Source organism: Cucurbita pepo, chromosome LG02 (genome assembly GCF_002806865.2).
Source record: "Cucurbita pepo subsp. pepo cultivar mu-cu-16 chromosome LG02, ASM280686v2, whole genome shotgun sequence".
Taxonomy (NCBI): Eukaryota; Viridiplantae; Streptophyta; class Magnoliopsida; order Cucurbitales; family Cucurbitaceae; genus Cucurbita; species Cucurbita pepo.
In genome coordinates this window covers 8,699,555-8,713,552 of record NC_036639.1, presented here as the reverse complement: position 1 = coordinate 8,713,552, position 13,998 = coordinate 8,699,555, and the positions used below count along the sequence as shown (strand labels likewise).

The window sequence follows — 13,998 nt, the reverse complement described above, 5'->3', positions numbered from 1 at the left end:
CTACTGTCCATAACAACATACCTCTGCTAATACCATGGAAAGCAGTATATCGTGCATATAAGGCTTAGCCAATGGACATTGAATAACTGTCTTTCCAATGTCGAGCACTATTTTGGCTTGTCCAACCTAAACAAATAGGGAAGAAATAAAAATTACATTACTCATCTTTCATCTATTTCAATTCGTCTCACTCCAAGATGAATAAAAGGAAAAGATAGAACTCCCTTCAGACTAAAATCAACAAGAAAGTGCTTCAGCTTTTTAAAAATTCAACCAACATTAGCATAAGAAATATTAAAAAGAGGTTGCATGCTTAAGAAACAAGAGAATTAAACTTTAGGCGCAAAAATAAAATTACTCTAAATGCAACCTATAATTTAACAACTGAACCTGGAAATGTTTAAGCNAAAAAAAAAAAAAAAAAAAAAAAAAAAAAAAAAAAAAAAAAAAAAAAAAAAAAAAAAAAAAAAAAAAATAAATAAATAAATAAAAATTAAAAAAAAATTAAAAGGGTATAACATGAATTTCCCGAAAAGGTGAGTACTATGCATGTTGAACTACCTCTTGAAGAAGGCAAAGAGCACCTGGCAACCAAGCCCAAGGAATTCGAATGGAAGACTTAGGTGAGATGTTTTCCTTCATATTACCAGCATAATGTGGTTCAAACAGAAGCTTATCTCTCACATCCATTAAAAGATCCTGCAATATCCCAAAATAACATTATATAAATATGAAGAGAACGCTTTTCTCCTATTTTATAAAATGATGAAGTACAACTTAATATGGCCCCTCAATTATAAAAGGACTAGCAGGTGAAAAAATAAAGACTAAATTATTAAAAAAAAAGCTCCTAAACTTTGTCATTTGTTTCAAAAATTCCCCTGTTCTTTCATAAGTTATAATATTATCCTCCACCTTTCATATACAATTCTTCTCTAAAAAAGAAGGGATTTCTGGTAACTCCACATGTCTCGATGAGAGAGAAAAATTTGGTAGGAATAAAAGTTGAATGAGGATGGATTTTGTAATTCTTCTTTCAATCAGTACTCCCCAAACGTCCCTCACTTTGTGCCATCTAAGGAGGTGCATTCCACATTTTTCTATACGGCCATCTATAGGAATTCCTAAAACATATCTCCAAAAAATTTAAACTTTATGTGTGCCAGGTTATCCACAAAAGAGTCAACTTGATTGAGTATTGAGGAAGCTATCCAGTTTGATTGGGCCGCTATATTGCATTCTCTGTAGGAGGGTGGCTGAGGATCTCGACAATATTCAAGGCAGGGGCTGCTACTAAAAATCGGTCCATCAAAGACAGAATAAAGAGATTTTCCAAAAAGCTAGACCAAGAATCATTAGAAAGAGGAAGATCAATGAGGGTCGCATTGTCAATAAACCAAAATTCCTATGATGAGAGTAAAAAGAGAGCATTCCATAACAAATCTCTTCATCTTTCCTCAAAGAAGATTTCAAAAGTTCTATTTTTCCTTTTTAGAAAGGAAACAATTTCATTGATGCTATGGAATTTACAAACAAGAGAAACTCATCCAATGAAGTCTTTTATCTTTATATATATATATATATATAAGAGACAATTTCATTATATTTGAAATTTACAAAAAAGATGTGTTATCAATAATGCTTACAAAAGACCTTCCCAATTTATAATGAGGGATGCATGACTATAGGAAGTAAAAATATCAAACAATTTACACCAAGAAAGAAATGATATGGTAAATGACATTGTCGAAGAGTCTAGTATAAGTCGGTGTCTTCTCCATGATTACTTTGATTTCTTCGTTCTATAGATTCCAAAAGAAAGCTACGACGAGATTTGTCCATGGCATAGTTTTTTCATTCTTGAAGGGGTGATACGTTAAAACCACATCCAATAATTCTTTTACCTCCCTAGGAAAAGTAAGGTGTCATCCAACGATATTGAGAATCTTTATCCATAAATTATAACTATATGCACACTGCACAAACAAGGCTCCAATCAAGATCGTGGGGAAATTTGGTGAAGATATCGTCCTTTGTACATAATGATATGTAAAAGGACATGAATTCTGAGACAATCTCATCTTCGTTAACTTAACTTCGTCTTTGTGTCGATAGAATTTTCATGATGGTACTATTTTGTTTCTTTGAGGCCATGATGTGATGGAAAAATCTGGAGTTTATGTCACCCTCTTCAAGTTATCTTTTTTTAAACTTTTGTCTCCAAGATTGCTCTTCCTTTGCTGCCAACAAAATGAGTTCAGCTTTCATGAGCTTCTTACGTGTGTGTTGAACTAATGAATCTATGTCCCGACCTGCCACAGAAAGGTGTGTTCTTCCACCAGTATTCTATCGTGGGCAAAAATTCAATGTGATCCAACCATATTCTCAAAAAGAAAGAGCGAGGGGCCCATGGAAAGTACAATGGATAATGATCCAATGTACCTCTATTTAGTCTTCAGATACCAGCATTACCAAATTTTTCTAGGAGACATTCAGTAGCCAGAAATCAATTGATGAGCATCATTGATTTGTCGAGGTGGGTGGGGATCTATTGTTCGACCAAGTATAAAGACCATTACTAAGGGGATGATCAATGAATTTATCTTTTCTTATGAAATTAATAAAATGTTTCATGCCTTTGGTGACTTTTCTGTCGATTTTCCATGTGCCCATTGGAAGATACTGAAATCACCGGCCAAATGCCAATTTCTTGTGAAAAGGCAAGAGAGGTCCAGTAATTCCTACCAATAGAGGGGTCTTTCTTGGTATCTACAGGGGCCATAGATCCTTGATATCCAAAAGAATGTAACCGTTAGCCAAAGGAATATGTGTGGTTATGGTGCACTTTCAGTGACTTCAGAGATGATCATAGCTGGGTCATTCCACATCATTAAGATCCCCCGATGTTGCGGAGGCATCCAAAGATTTCCAACCATTATGTCTAGCACTCCAAAGGGATTTAACAATCAATAGAATTCAATTTTATTTCTGGAAGAATGATCAAATTTGATTTGAGGAGGAAGGTTTTGATGAGGGCTCTCTTCTACTAGTCTTTCGAGCCTTTGACATTCCAAGAGATGATAATCGGAAAAGGTTTTGGCCACCCGATTGGGAATTGCTGGATTTATCATAATTGATGTTTGAGAGGAAGCCAGCAATCTCCCCAATCAGTTTGCACTGTTTCTTGGCTGTACTGNTTTTTTTTTTTTTTTTTTTTTTTTTTTTTTTTTTTTTTTTTTTTTTTTTTTTCGTGATGAGACTGCAATGAAGTACATGTGGTGTTCTTTCAACCATGGTGCCAGAATTCTGATGGTTGTTGGTGTGAGGGTCACCGAAATCGGGATGACTTTTTCTGCCTTTGTTTCATTCTGTTTTTCCTGAAGTAGTGTCAAATATTGTATTTGAGAGGATAATCTCTAGCGATGAGAGAGAGAGATTGGGTGTACCTGCACTAAGGAGGGAAAAAAATATCTTGCTTGGAGGGTATAAAGAAACTATATCAACGAAAACGGAGGGAAAAAAATTTATATTTCCATCCTTGACATCAATTTCTGCTGGGATGAAGCCACAAATGTTTTCCTCAACTTCAATTACAGCAGCCAAGCAATCAATAAAGTTAAGTGTTTGGGAGGAAATACAGATCAACCACCAAAATGTTGCCCTATAGCTTCAAAGAATGGTTATTTCCAATATATCAAAGGTAAATTCTTCATAGAGATCCATCCTCCCTATAAATTCTAGATGGGAATTTGTTATAGGTCCAAGTCCTTTCCCATAGGTCCAAGTCCAAGATCGAGTTATGGGTCTCTCATAAGTGGAGGTAGAAGGTGTTTGTGTGGGTGAAGAAGTAGAACTCTTCTTTAGACCTATTTTGAATAGTTGTAAGGCTCAAATTGAGGGAACCTTAATACCTCTAAGTTAAAAGTACTCCGGACTAAATTGAGAATCTTTTGCTACCCTCTTCATTGATGTTTATGACTAATTATACAAGTTGTATAACAATCATTGATACATCAATGAAACCATGACTCAATCATGGAGGATTATTTTCCTAAAACAAAAGAAATAACTATGAAAGTGGAGACCTGGGAACAATGACCAACATTAGTTGTTACACCAATGGAACAATGACCCAACCATGAAGGATCGTCCTTCTAAAACAAAGGAAATAACTAAAAATATAAATGAGTGGACTTCTTACCATACGGAAACTGAAAAAATGCATGAAGAAAAATTCAACCAACAACAAAAGATAGTTTGAATTGGTCAACCTTCAATTATTCTTCTTTTACATGTCATCGTCAGTGGACTCCATACATGGCTGCTTTTTTTTTTGCCATGAGTGTAATGTGTGTACATTTGTAGTGGCATTGTATCAGAATGCTTCCAACGGTCAATTTTCAAATGAAGATCACCAAAAAAGACCCCACTTTCCATCAAATTCAAATCAAAGAAATCATCATCAATCTTTATCAAAGTCTTGTCATCCAGAAATGGATTAATTGAAATTTCGGACTGGAAATAATTTTGTAATGTGATCTACAAATCCTTCCAAGAGTAGTGAGCAAGCATCCTAGAAACCACCAAAATGGATTTAAAGTACAAAACCACCACTTTTCTCTCTTTCCTCACCCAAAAAGAAAAAACCTAAGGAAATCACAATGGGCACTGCTTTCAAATGATCATAACTTTGAAGAAAGCTAGAATCCTGCCTGATCACTTCCACATAACTTTTTAATTTTGCTTGGTTTTCACCATAACATCCTGTGACGAAACAACTTCCTGAATCTGAGTAGAAGAAATAGGTGTAGAATGCTTCAACTCCCCCTGTTTTAAGAGAAATTCTCTTACCATCTCCAAACAACAATTCATCTCTCCTAATCAAAACCAGCAGTAACATGAACATTTTTTTCTTCCTCTCGAGGAAGGCCAAACGGCACATTAAAAGTACCAACCAAGGGAGGATCAAAACTTACAAACGAATGGTCCCAAAATCCTCCCTAAATTTCTTATGAAAAAACGAGTGTGCTGGAAATTGCAATAGTTCAACCAAGGAACATCCAAACCAACGTATAAGAGAGAAAGAAAGAGGAATCTGCTCAGCAATTTGAAGAGAGACATAATAATTGGGCAATGGAAAGAGTTTATAAATATCATACATCAGTCAAATTTATTTTCACAAAAAAAAAAAAAAAAAAAAAAAACAATTGCATGCCAAGAGGAATTAAAATTTTCATAAAGAGGAAGCCCCAGATAAGTGTTAGAGAAATTTCCCACCCCACAATAAGACTTTCCAGCCCCGTGTCCAACCAAGACTCATCACAATTCACCCTTACAAATTCAGAATTTTGACGATTGATGTTCAGCCTAGATGCTTCTTCAAAGAGGTAAACCAAGTTAAAAAGATTGGATAAAGTTATTAAAAAAAAACTCCAGTGAAATTTGCCTTTTGTTTCAAAAATACTCCTTTTTTTTTCAAAAGTTGTGACAGCATTCTAGATCTTTCATAAACGTTTAAATATACACTTGCAATAGAAATCCATTAGAATGTTGGACAAAGAATCAACTTGGTGGAACCTAGAACAACGTCGGCTGACTAGAACACTAGCTTGTATTAAGTCTAAAAGAACGTATTTCATTCTATCGACTTTTTCCCAACATCCTAATGAATTTTCTACTTCAATAGTAGTTTCAATACATTTATGGATGGTCAATGGTAACATTGCAACTTTTGAAAGAATAGGAGTATTTTTTAAACAAAATGCAAAGTTCAAATATATTTTTTTATAATTTAGCTTATTGTTTTCCTCTTTGGGAGGAGAAAAAATTGTGTCACAAGCAATTGCAAACAGTTTATATGAAGGCTATCCCTACCCATTAGAAGCCTCTAACCAAATTCTTTGATGCACCATACATTAATAATTCACTAAGGCAATTGGCTACCAAGATGAAAAGGAAAGGTAAAAGAGGATTGCCTTTCCATCAATGATGATAGAGAAAAATCTCCACGGTACAACTTCTAATCCAACTTCTCCATTTTAAGCCAGAACATTTAACTTTCAAAATTTCATCTAGAAAGTCCCAATCAAATTTATCAAAAGCTTTCTCCATATCAAGTTCAATGACCACCCCTTTTTTTTCTTCTTTTTCAATCAAACATCTAAGAGCTCATTGAGTGAAGGGGAGGCATCCAAAATTTGACGACCTGCCATAAAAGCCGATTGATATTCCAAAATCATTGAAAGCAAGAAACTTTTCGATCACTCAGATAAAATCCTAACAATATCTTGTACATAAGGCTAATGTCAATGATCTCCCACAGACCTAGCATCCTCCTTCTTGGGAATACGGCAGATATAAGTCTAGCAAATATTCAAAAGTGTTTTCATTCATATGAAACTACTAGACATGATAACTAGAAAACCGTTCAACTCTAAACCAAATGTTAGCAAAGAAAAGAATCAACATGTACTTCAACCAGTCAACATAAAGTCCCAACCTGGCGAGATGCAATGGCATCAACGGAGTAACCTTCTTCAATTTCAGCATTTCTTAATTCCATCACTGATTTAACAATCTCATCTTTTTCCGATTTTTCTGGGACACCAATAAGCTGCACAATGAACGTTTGTATCATATAACTAATTGAAAATATATCATAAAAAGGTGAGCTGACAATGTAATCACGGCTTGTTCAAGTCATTAAAGCATAAACTTGTAAGACTAAAGAAAATAAAAAGGCACATATCAAACATAATTCATCAGTTTATCAAAACACGGTTAAGGGTGAGCAATATAGCAAAGAGCAAGGATGAGATATTTACCAAAAAAAAGAAAAGAAAGATACAAGTCGCCCTATCATTTGAAAGGTCCAGACCTTGAGAGATGTTCTATTTGCTAACTCAAGATCACCCGTTACGTTTAGTGATTGCAAGAGAAGCTAGTTTTCACTTATCAATCCTTGTATCATTCAACCAATGAATTAAGGATGGTAAAGTTTTCTTTCATATTTTTCAAGACTTATTTTTATATTTGTGAGTGTCTAAGCTAACTTGCACACACCTCAAATATTCTCAAAGGACGACTGAATTGCATCTAGAATTTGTTGGCAAGAAACCTCATAGAATATTAAATCCTAGGTAAGTAGCCATCATGGCTTGAATCTATTCCCTATAAGCCTTTTATTATTTTTATGGTCTTTGTTGACCATTAAGCTAACATAATATGGTTTATTATTGTAATGCCCTGAATAAGTTATGTTAACCCACGAGAAGACTAAATGACCTATGGAGAATCTAAGAGACCCAAGGAGGTAAATTCAATGCCCTAAGAAGGTTTCATGAGGACTTAAGGTCTTTGGAAAAGGATTGGAAAGGAAAAAGTATAAATGGCAAAAATGCCATTTTTATAATTTTTAAGGAACTTTCCGGATTTTTAATTCCTTACAAAGAAGGAATTTCACGATGCTCAAGAAGGGGAAACAACAAAAAAAAAAAAAAAAAACCTTAAAAAAACTTGTATTTTTTTGAAAAGAATAACAAAATAATTTTTTAAAAATGGCAAATTACTAAAATACCCCTGAACTTTGAAATATTTACGAAAATGACATTGTTCAAAAAGACCAGATTTACAACCGTAAGGGCAGCCTGCATAAAATCGAGGATATCTCAAAATCCAACCGTTGATCTTCCCCGAATTTTGATATGTTCTAGAAGACACAGAACTCATCAAATCCAACGGTTGCCATTCAAAATGAAGGTCAACGAGCCCTTGATCGAAGAAGATATTTCCGTAAAAAATTTTAGAAAATTGAACTTCAAATTTGAGGCGGTTCTAGATGTTTCAATGTTGGTTTAAGCTCCCTCTATAAATTATGAAGTATGGGGGGTCATTTGGAGCAAGAAACATGAGTTGGCAAGCCTCCAATCATAAGTTATAAGAGTTTTGTTTTTGGATCTCTCCCTCTTGGATTTCTTCTAAATTCGGAAGCTATAATCCACTATTTCCCTATGAACTTGTTCTACACCTTCTAAATAAGATTGCCGGCAACTTTGGTGAAGAAATCGAGTGGTGAAAGTGTCTCTAACATGTTTACCCTATACAGTCTGCCATTAACGAGTTCAAGAAAAAACTTGAACTCCCAATCCGAGGTTACGCACGAATTCTGCATTTCTAACCTATCCCATTCAGTTCCTACACCATCAAGGAGTATTTGCATAGGAGACCTTGAAGAACAACCTCAAGAGCATGCCAATCGAAGGAAATCATTTTCAGGTAAGATTTTGGGGTAAATTTGAATTTCTTACATATGGTTCCTCTGGTTCAAAATTAAGCATTTCATTAGTCTTAGGGGATTAAGTTGAACGTTTTTTATGAAGAAAACGAAACCTAATGAGGCCTAGATCAAGCTGCCCAAGAGGATCGAGTTTCTGCGTCTTGGTTGACTTGCAAACCGAGGTTTTGACTCCAAAATTTGCCATGATCACGTGAAGTCATCCCTTCAAAATAAATTTGTAAGCTTGAGGGAAATATAAGGAAGAAGTGTGAAGAAATTGTGGCCTGAAAGTGTCCAAATCATTCCAACCAATAAGAAATTCCAGTCGGTTTACTTCGGCGAGGAAACAGATTTTCCATCGAATATGAAGGCCTATAACTTGAGCTACATTGCACGAAAAGGTAAGATGCTTGTCCCCATCTCTTCCTTGATGTACCATCTTTAAGTTCCATGAAGAAATCAAGGGAAGAAACACTTTGAAATGAGTTGGAGGGGCTGATTTTCAGATGGTGCGCTCGTCTATTTGCTTTATGAGGAAGAAGACATTGAAGTGACCGATTTCAGCTCAACTTCATATTTCCTCTTGGTTCTCAAAATTAACCCCCTTCGAGACCCGTTCTCATGAAATTCTTGATGGTTCTAGAAATTAGACACCCTAACAAAGCTATCAAAGAAAAATTGGAGTAATCCGAGTACCGAAAGTTTGAGAATCGAGGCCCCGAACATCGACCGAAAGGTAAGTAGCAAATCTGGACTTATCTTAAAAAAAAAAAAATACTTGTAGGAATCATTTGGATTTCAATGTGAACCTTAAGTTAAGTATGAAGGATTATGGAAGAATTCAGTCAAGAGTCGTGAGTTAAGGACCTAAACCGAGCATTTTTCTTGAGAATCAAATAACATTAAAATAACCCACTAAATGAATTCCGCTTCCCATCAAATTTTAATGCTAGCCATAATATGACACGTTAAGGTTATATATGAAATTTGGTGGTCTTTGGATAAGGATAAGTAGCTAAATCAAGTAACGGTATAAAATGACCATAATGCCCCTATGGTAACCTACCTTCGGTTCATGACCCAAATAACCTCCAAATGTTATGAAACTTTATAAGAGGCATTATTTTATGATGTCTAAGGATTATGTAAAGTTTTAGAACCAAATGAAGGCAAAAGACCAAACGAAGAAAATGACTAATTTTGCGGATCCCAGGCTTCAGGGTTGTTCTCAAGCAACTAAGCTTCAAGCTTACTTCACAGGAACATTAGTTATCTCCATCAGACCTTATCCAAATTAATTTGAAATTGGAATAGTCAAAAAAAGGTCAAGTTTTCATGTGATCAGTAGCCCATAACAACTTGAATACTTCAGACAGGGTGCAAAGAAGATCCATAACCTGAAATGAAACTAACTGCTAACTGAAATTGTTCTCCTTGATCAGACGGAGGAAACTTGCTCTATTACATCAGTTATAAACACACAAAAAGCTCGTGGAAACAGAAATTATTTCGTTGGCAGCAAAGGAAGAGCAATCTTAGAGACAAAATATAAAAAACGATGACTAGAGGAGGGTGACATAAACTCCAAATTTGTCCATCGTATCATGGCTACAGAGAGATGAAAGAGTACCATCATGGATATTCTATCAACACAAGTCAAAGTTTAGTAAACGAAGATGAAATTGTCTCAAAATTTGTGTCTTTTTACATGTCCTTAGGCGATGCCCTCATCAAATTTCTCCATGATCTTGTGTGGAGTCCTATTGATCAACAGCAAGCTGCCTCCCTCAAGGTTACTTTCACCGAAGAAGAGGTGGGGAAGGCGATACGACACCTGGTCTCCAACAAAACTCCAAGAACGGATGAATTTACCTCATTTTTTAAAAAAATGTTGAAACTTTTTGAGAGCCAATATTATGTGAGTGTTTTAGATGGTTTGAGAAGGGAGTTATCATTGGCAACCTAAATGAAACATACATTTATTCTCAGAGAAACTGGATGCCCGCCCTATCATAGCAAAAGTGTTATCAAAACATCTTAAAAAGGTTCTCCATTTCACAATTACTGGACAACAAACAGCTTTTATAGAGGTTATTGGTATCAATGTTAGCATGGGGATTATTGAAGAATTTGCTAGCATATACGGTTGTAAAAGGATGAATGATTGAATATGTATCTAGGATTCCCCTTAAAAGGAAACCATAAATCTTTTTCCTTCTGGAAGACTATTATTGAAAAAGTAGAGTTGTCAACATGGTCCATGTAATACTTCAAAAGGCGAAAGGCTCACCCTAATACAAACCACACTAATCAACCTCCCCACTTACTACAGGTCTCTCTTCGAAATGCCACAAAAAGTGGCTAAGAATATAGAAAAGCTATTCAGGAACTATCTGGGGAAAGATGACCTAGATCTTGTTCGATGGAATATCACAAACCTCCCAGCAGAAACCGGAGGACTCGGTCTATTTTCAATAAAGAAGAACAAAGCTCTCCTTGCAAAATGGATATGGAGATATCATCATGAAGACAATGTCACGTGGAGAGAACTTATAAAGGCTAAATATACTCCTACATCATGCAAAAATCGACTCCCTCCATCTTCTGCAAAAAAAGTCATGGAAGTACATAAAGAAACATCAAAACCTCATCACCAACCAAATTCGCAATAGGGTGAATGATGGAGGAAGCAAATCATTTTGAACCAACCCATGAATTGAAAACACCACGCTAACCCAACGGAATCCACTTTTGTATAGACTCTCTCACAGCAAAAGAGTTATGATCAAAGAAACGTGGAATGTTGTCAACAAATTCTGGGACCTAAAGCTTGGTAGGAACCTAAATGATAACAAAGCACGAAATGGGCCGAATTAAGCCTAACAAATGAAGCAGACTCATTAACTTGGCTTCTTAGAGCTGCCAGGGTCTTCTCTACAAAATCTTTGATGATGGACATGGGGAAAAAAGTACAAGCAATATATCTCACACTAACAAAGATAGTATGAAAAGAAAATCACCCTAAAAAGTTGAAGTTCTTCCTTTGAGAAATAGTGCATAGAGCCATTAACACAAGTGAAAAATCTTCAGAAAAGAATACCCTACATGACTTTATTTTTAAATTGGTGTCCATTATGCAAGAAAAAAATGAATCACAAAGTCACTTATTTATGCAATGCACATATGCTCAGATTTCTGGACAACGATTCTCAATATCTTCGGATGGCATCTCACATGTCCTAGAGAGGCAAAAGATCTATTGGACATGGCTTTAACGTCCTATCCCTTCTAGAATACAAAAGCCCTACTATGGAAAAACCTCATCATGCCTTTCTTTTCGAATTTGTGGAAAGAAGGAAAAGAGTATTCGCGGAGAAGATACATACTTATACAAAGCTCTTCAACAATATTGTTTACCAAGCTATATCTTGGTGTAAACTATCTAATATTTTTACTTCCTATAGTCATACCTCCATCATTATAAATAAAGAAGGTCTTTTTTAAACATTATGGATATTACATCCCTTTTCTAGATTACAATTATTAATAAAATGGACTCTTATTAAAAGAATTAACAAAAATCCTTTTTCCCCAAATATTTGCCTCCTTTGCGACTAAAGTTCTGAATCCAGTATCTGCCTCCCTTTTGCTTACAAGGGATGGTGTTTCGTCCTGAATTCGGCTTGGTGTTCCCCTAGAAATATAGTCTTTGTGAGCTTCTCTCCGTCTGGTGGTTTAAAGAGAAAGCTAAGATTTCGTGGTTGAATGCTTGCAGAGCTATTCTTTGGCCTTTTGTGGAAAGAGAAACATCAGATTATTTTCGGATAAATCTTCCTCAAACAATTTTTCTTTTGAAAGTGTACGGTTCATTGCCTCTCTTGAAGTGTTTTACACAAATCTTTTTGTAATACACGGTGAATGCTCGACAATCAAGATAGGAGGCCTTTTATTTTTTTGATCCTCCGTTTTAGCCTTAGGGATTCCTCATCCCTAAGGTCTTTAGGCTGTGTTCTTCCTCTTTTGTTGAATATTTGATTCAATTGAAACCTTAGGATAAAAATTGACTCACGTTGTCAAATTATGGCTTAAAAGTTGATGTTTACTCGATAATAAAAAATAAAAAAAACATATTAAAAAAATCTAGGTACCAAGAGGGGACAAGCAGGAAAATCCACTTTCCTTTTGTTTTCATCCTTCTATCAAATACCTCCGATTGTTTACACGAAAATTATCCCAGAATTCAGTATACTAATCAGAAGTTCTTGGATTGCATATAACATGTAGCGGCATTGTTTCTTTAAATTAAAGGCTAAATTAGCGTCATGAACAGAAATTTATCCTCCAACAATCTCCAAAAACTAAAACTACGGCCAAACAACAAAAGATTAAAGGATGTATCCATCACCATCTAGCATTCGTTGCTAAACACTATACTGAAAAGGAAACTGATTTAGGCTAAATAATAAACGAGATAATTCTCATAGAAATATAACCCAAAGGATTTCGAATTGTTCAATAGNATGCTTAGAAAATACATGCTAAATAAATGTTGTCTATTAAACTAACTCACTGCATCAAAAACAAAAAATAAAGATGAAAAACAGGCAGCGTGACAAATTAACCAGACAAAAAAGTTGAACCAAATTCCTACATTTATGCTTCCAATATTTTCAAGCAGGGCCGCGTCATCAATGCAAACAGGATAGATCATAACAAAGCTCAAAAGCCTTTGTTATGCATCAACGTAAAATAAGCAGTGAGATCATTAAGCCAAACAGAGGGCAGGCGAGATGCCTAGAGAATCACCTGGTAACAAGTAACGTGGAATTCAAGTGTGGCGGCGGCGCCATTGTGGCCTTTGTCGTGAAGAGTGGCGATACGAGCTCGGGAGTTGGTTGCCGAGTCAATGCTAACAGCATTCAATCTCCAATTCCAAGAGCTCTGGCGAGTGATAAGAAAACCAGCCGCTTGCCTCGAACACGAACCAATGAAATTCCCATCACCACCTCGAATTCCGCCAGAGCTCGAAGGGGCTGTCACTCCGCCAAATCCCTTGCAAATCTTGGTCTCTTGATGAAACCCATTGCTCGATTTGTTGGAATGAAACAAGCAAAGAAAGCAAAAGGAAGAAGGAATTGTGGGAAAAGCACAGGATAAAGCCATAATTCAATCTGCATCTGTCACACAGCCAAAACAATGCTTACGGACGAATCAAAGCTCATAATCTCGCAGTTGAATATGTCTATGGTGAAGGAAATTGTAAGAAACATATGCCTTTCGCATCAATTGGGAATAGATTAGAGCCCCAACACTGCATTGTGTTCATTATAGCTGATCTGCTCTGCTCTTCACTGTGGAAATTTCTCTTTCGCTTTTCTGCAACCCTTTCTCTTTTCAGTTTATTTGTTCTTTTTCTTTTGGTATCTACTCATTTCTTTTCTTTTTTGCTTTTTTTCTTTTTTATCGCTCACGTTTTTTATTATTTATTATTATTATTATTATTATCATTATTCTTGTTTAACTGTCACAAGCGATTCGATTTTAAGGTTGGTCAAATTATTTTTATTATATTAAAATTTAAACATATTTTAAATTACTCAAAATTAAGTTTGTATTATAAAAATTATTTATATAAACATTTTCAATAATTATGAATCTGTTTAGAAATAATTTTAACATTCACAATAATCATTTTAAATATTTTAAATTTCTAAAATATCCAA

The 13,998-nt window shown here is 35.3% G+C and overlaps 1 protein-coding gene across 1 annotated transcript in view; it reads right to left on the bottom strand.

Annotated features, from left to right (window-relative positions):
- Positions 1-13,684, bottom strand: part of LOC111787936 (plastid division protein CDP1, chloroplastic-like) — a 29,402-nt gene extending 15,718 nt beyond the window's left edge. The window contains exons 1-4 of the mRNA XM_023668039.1: positions 13,082-13,684; positions 6,500-6,613; positions 562-699; positions 22-126 (exon numbers count right to left, since the gene is read on the bottom strand). Of these exons, the coding sequence (XP_023523807.1) occupies positions 22-126; positions 562-699; positions 6,500-6,613; positions 13,082-13,438 (714 nt within the window). The 5' untranslated portion in view covers positions 13,439-13,684. The remainder of the gene's footprint in view (positions 1-21; positions 127-561; positions 700-6,499; positions 6,614-13,081) is intronic.
- Positions 13,685-13,998: the final 314 nt, after the last annotated feature.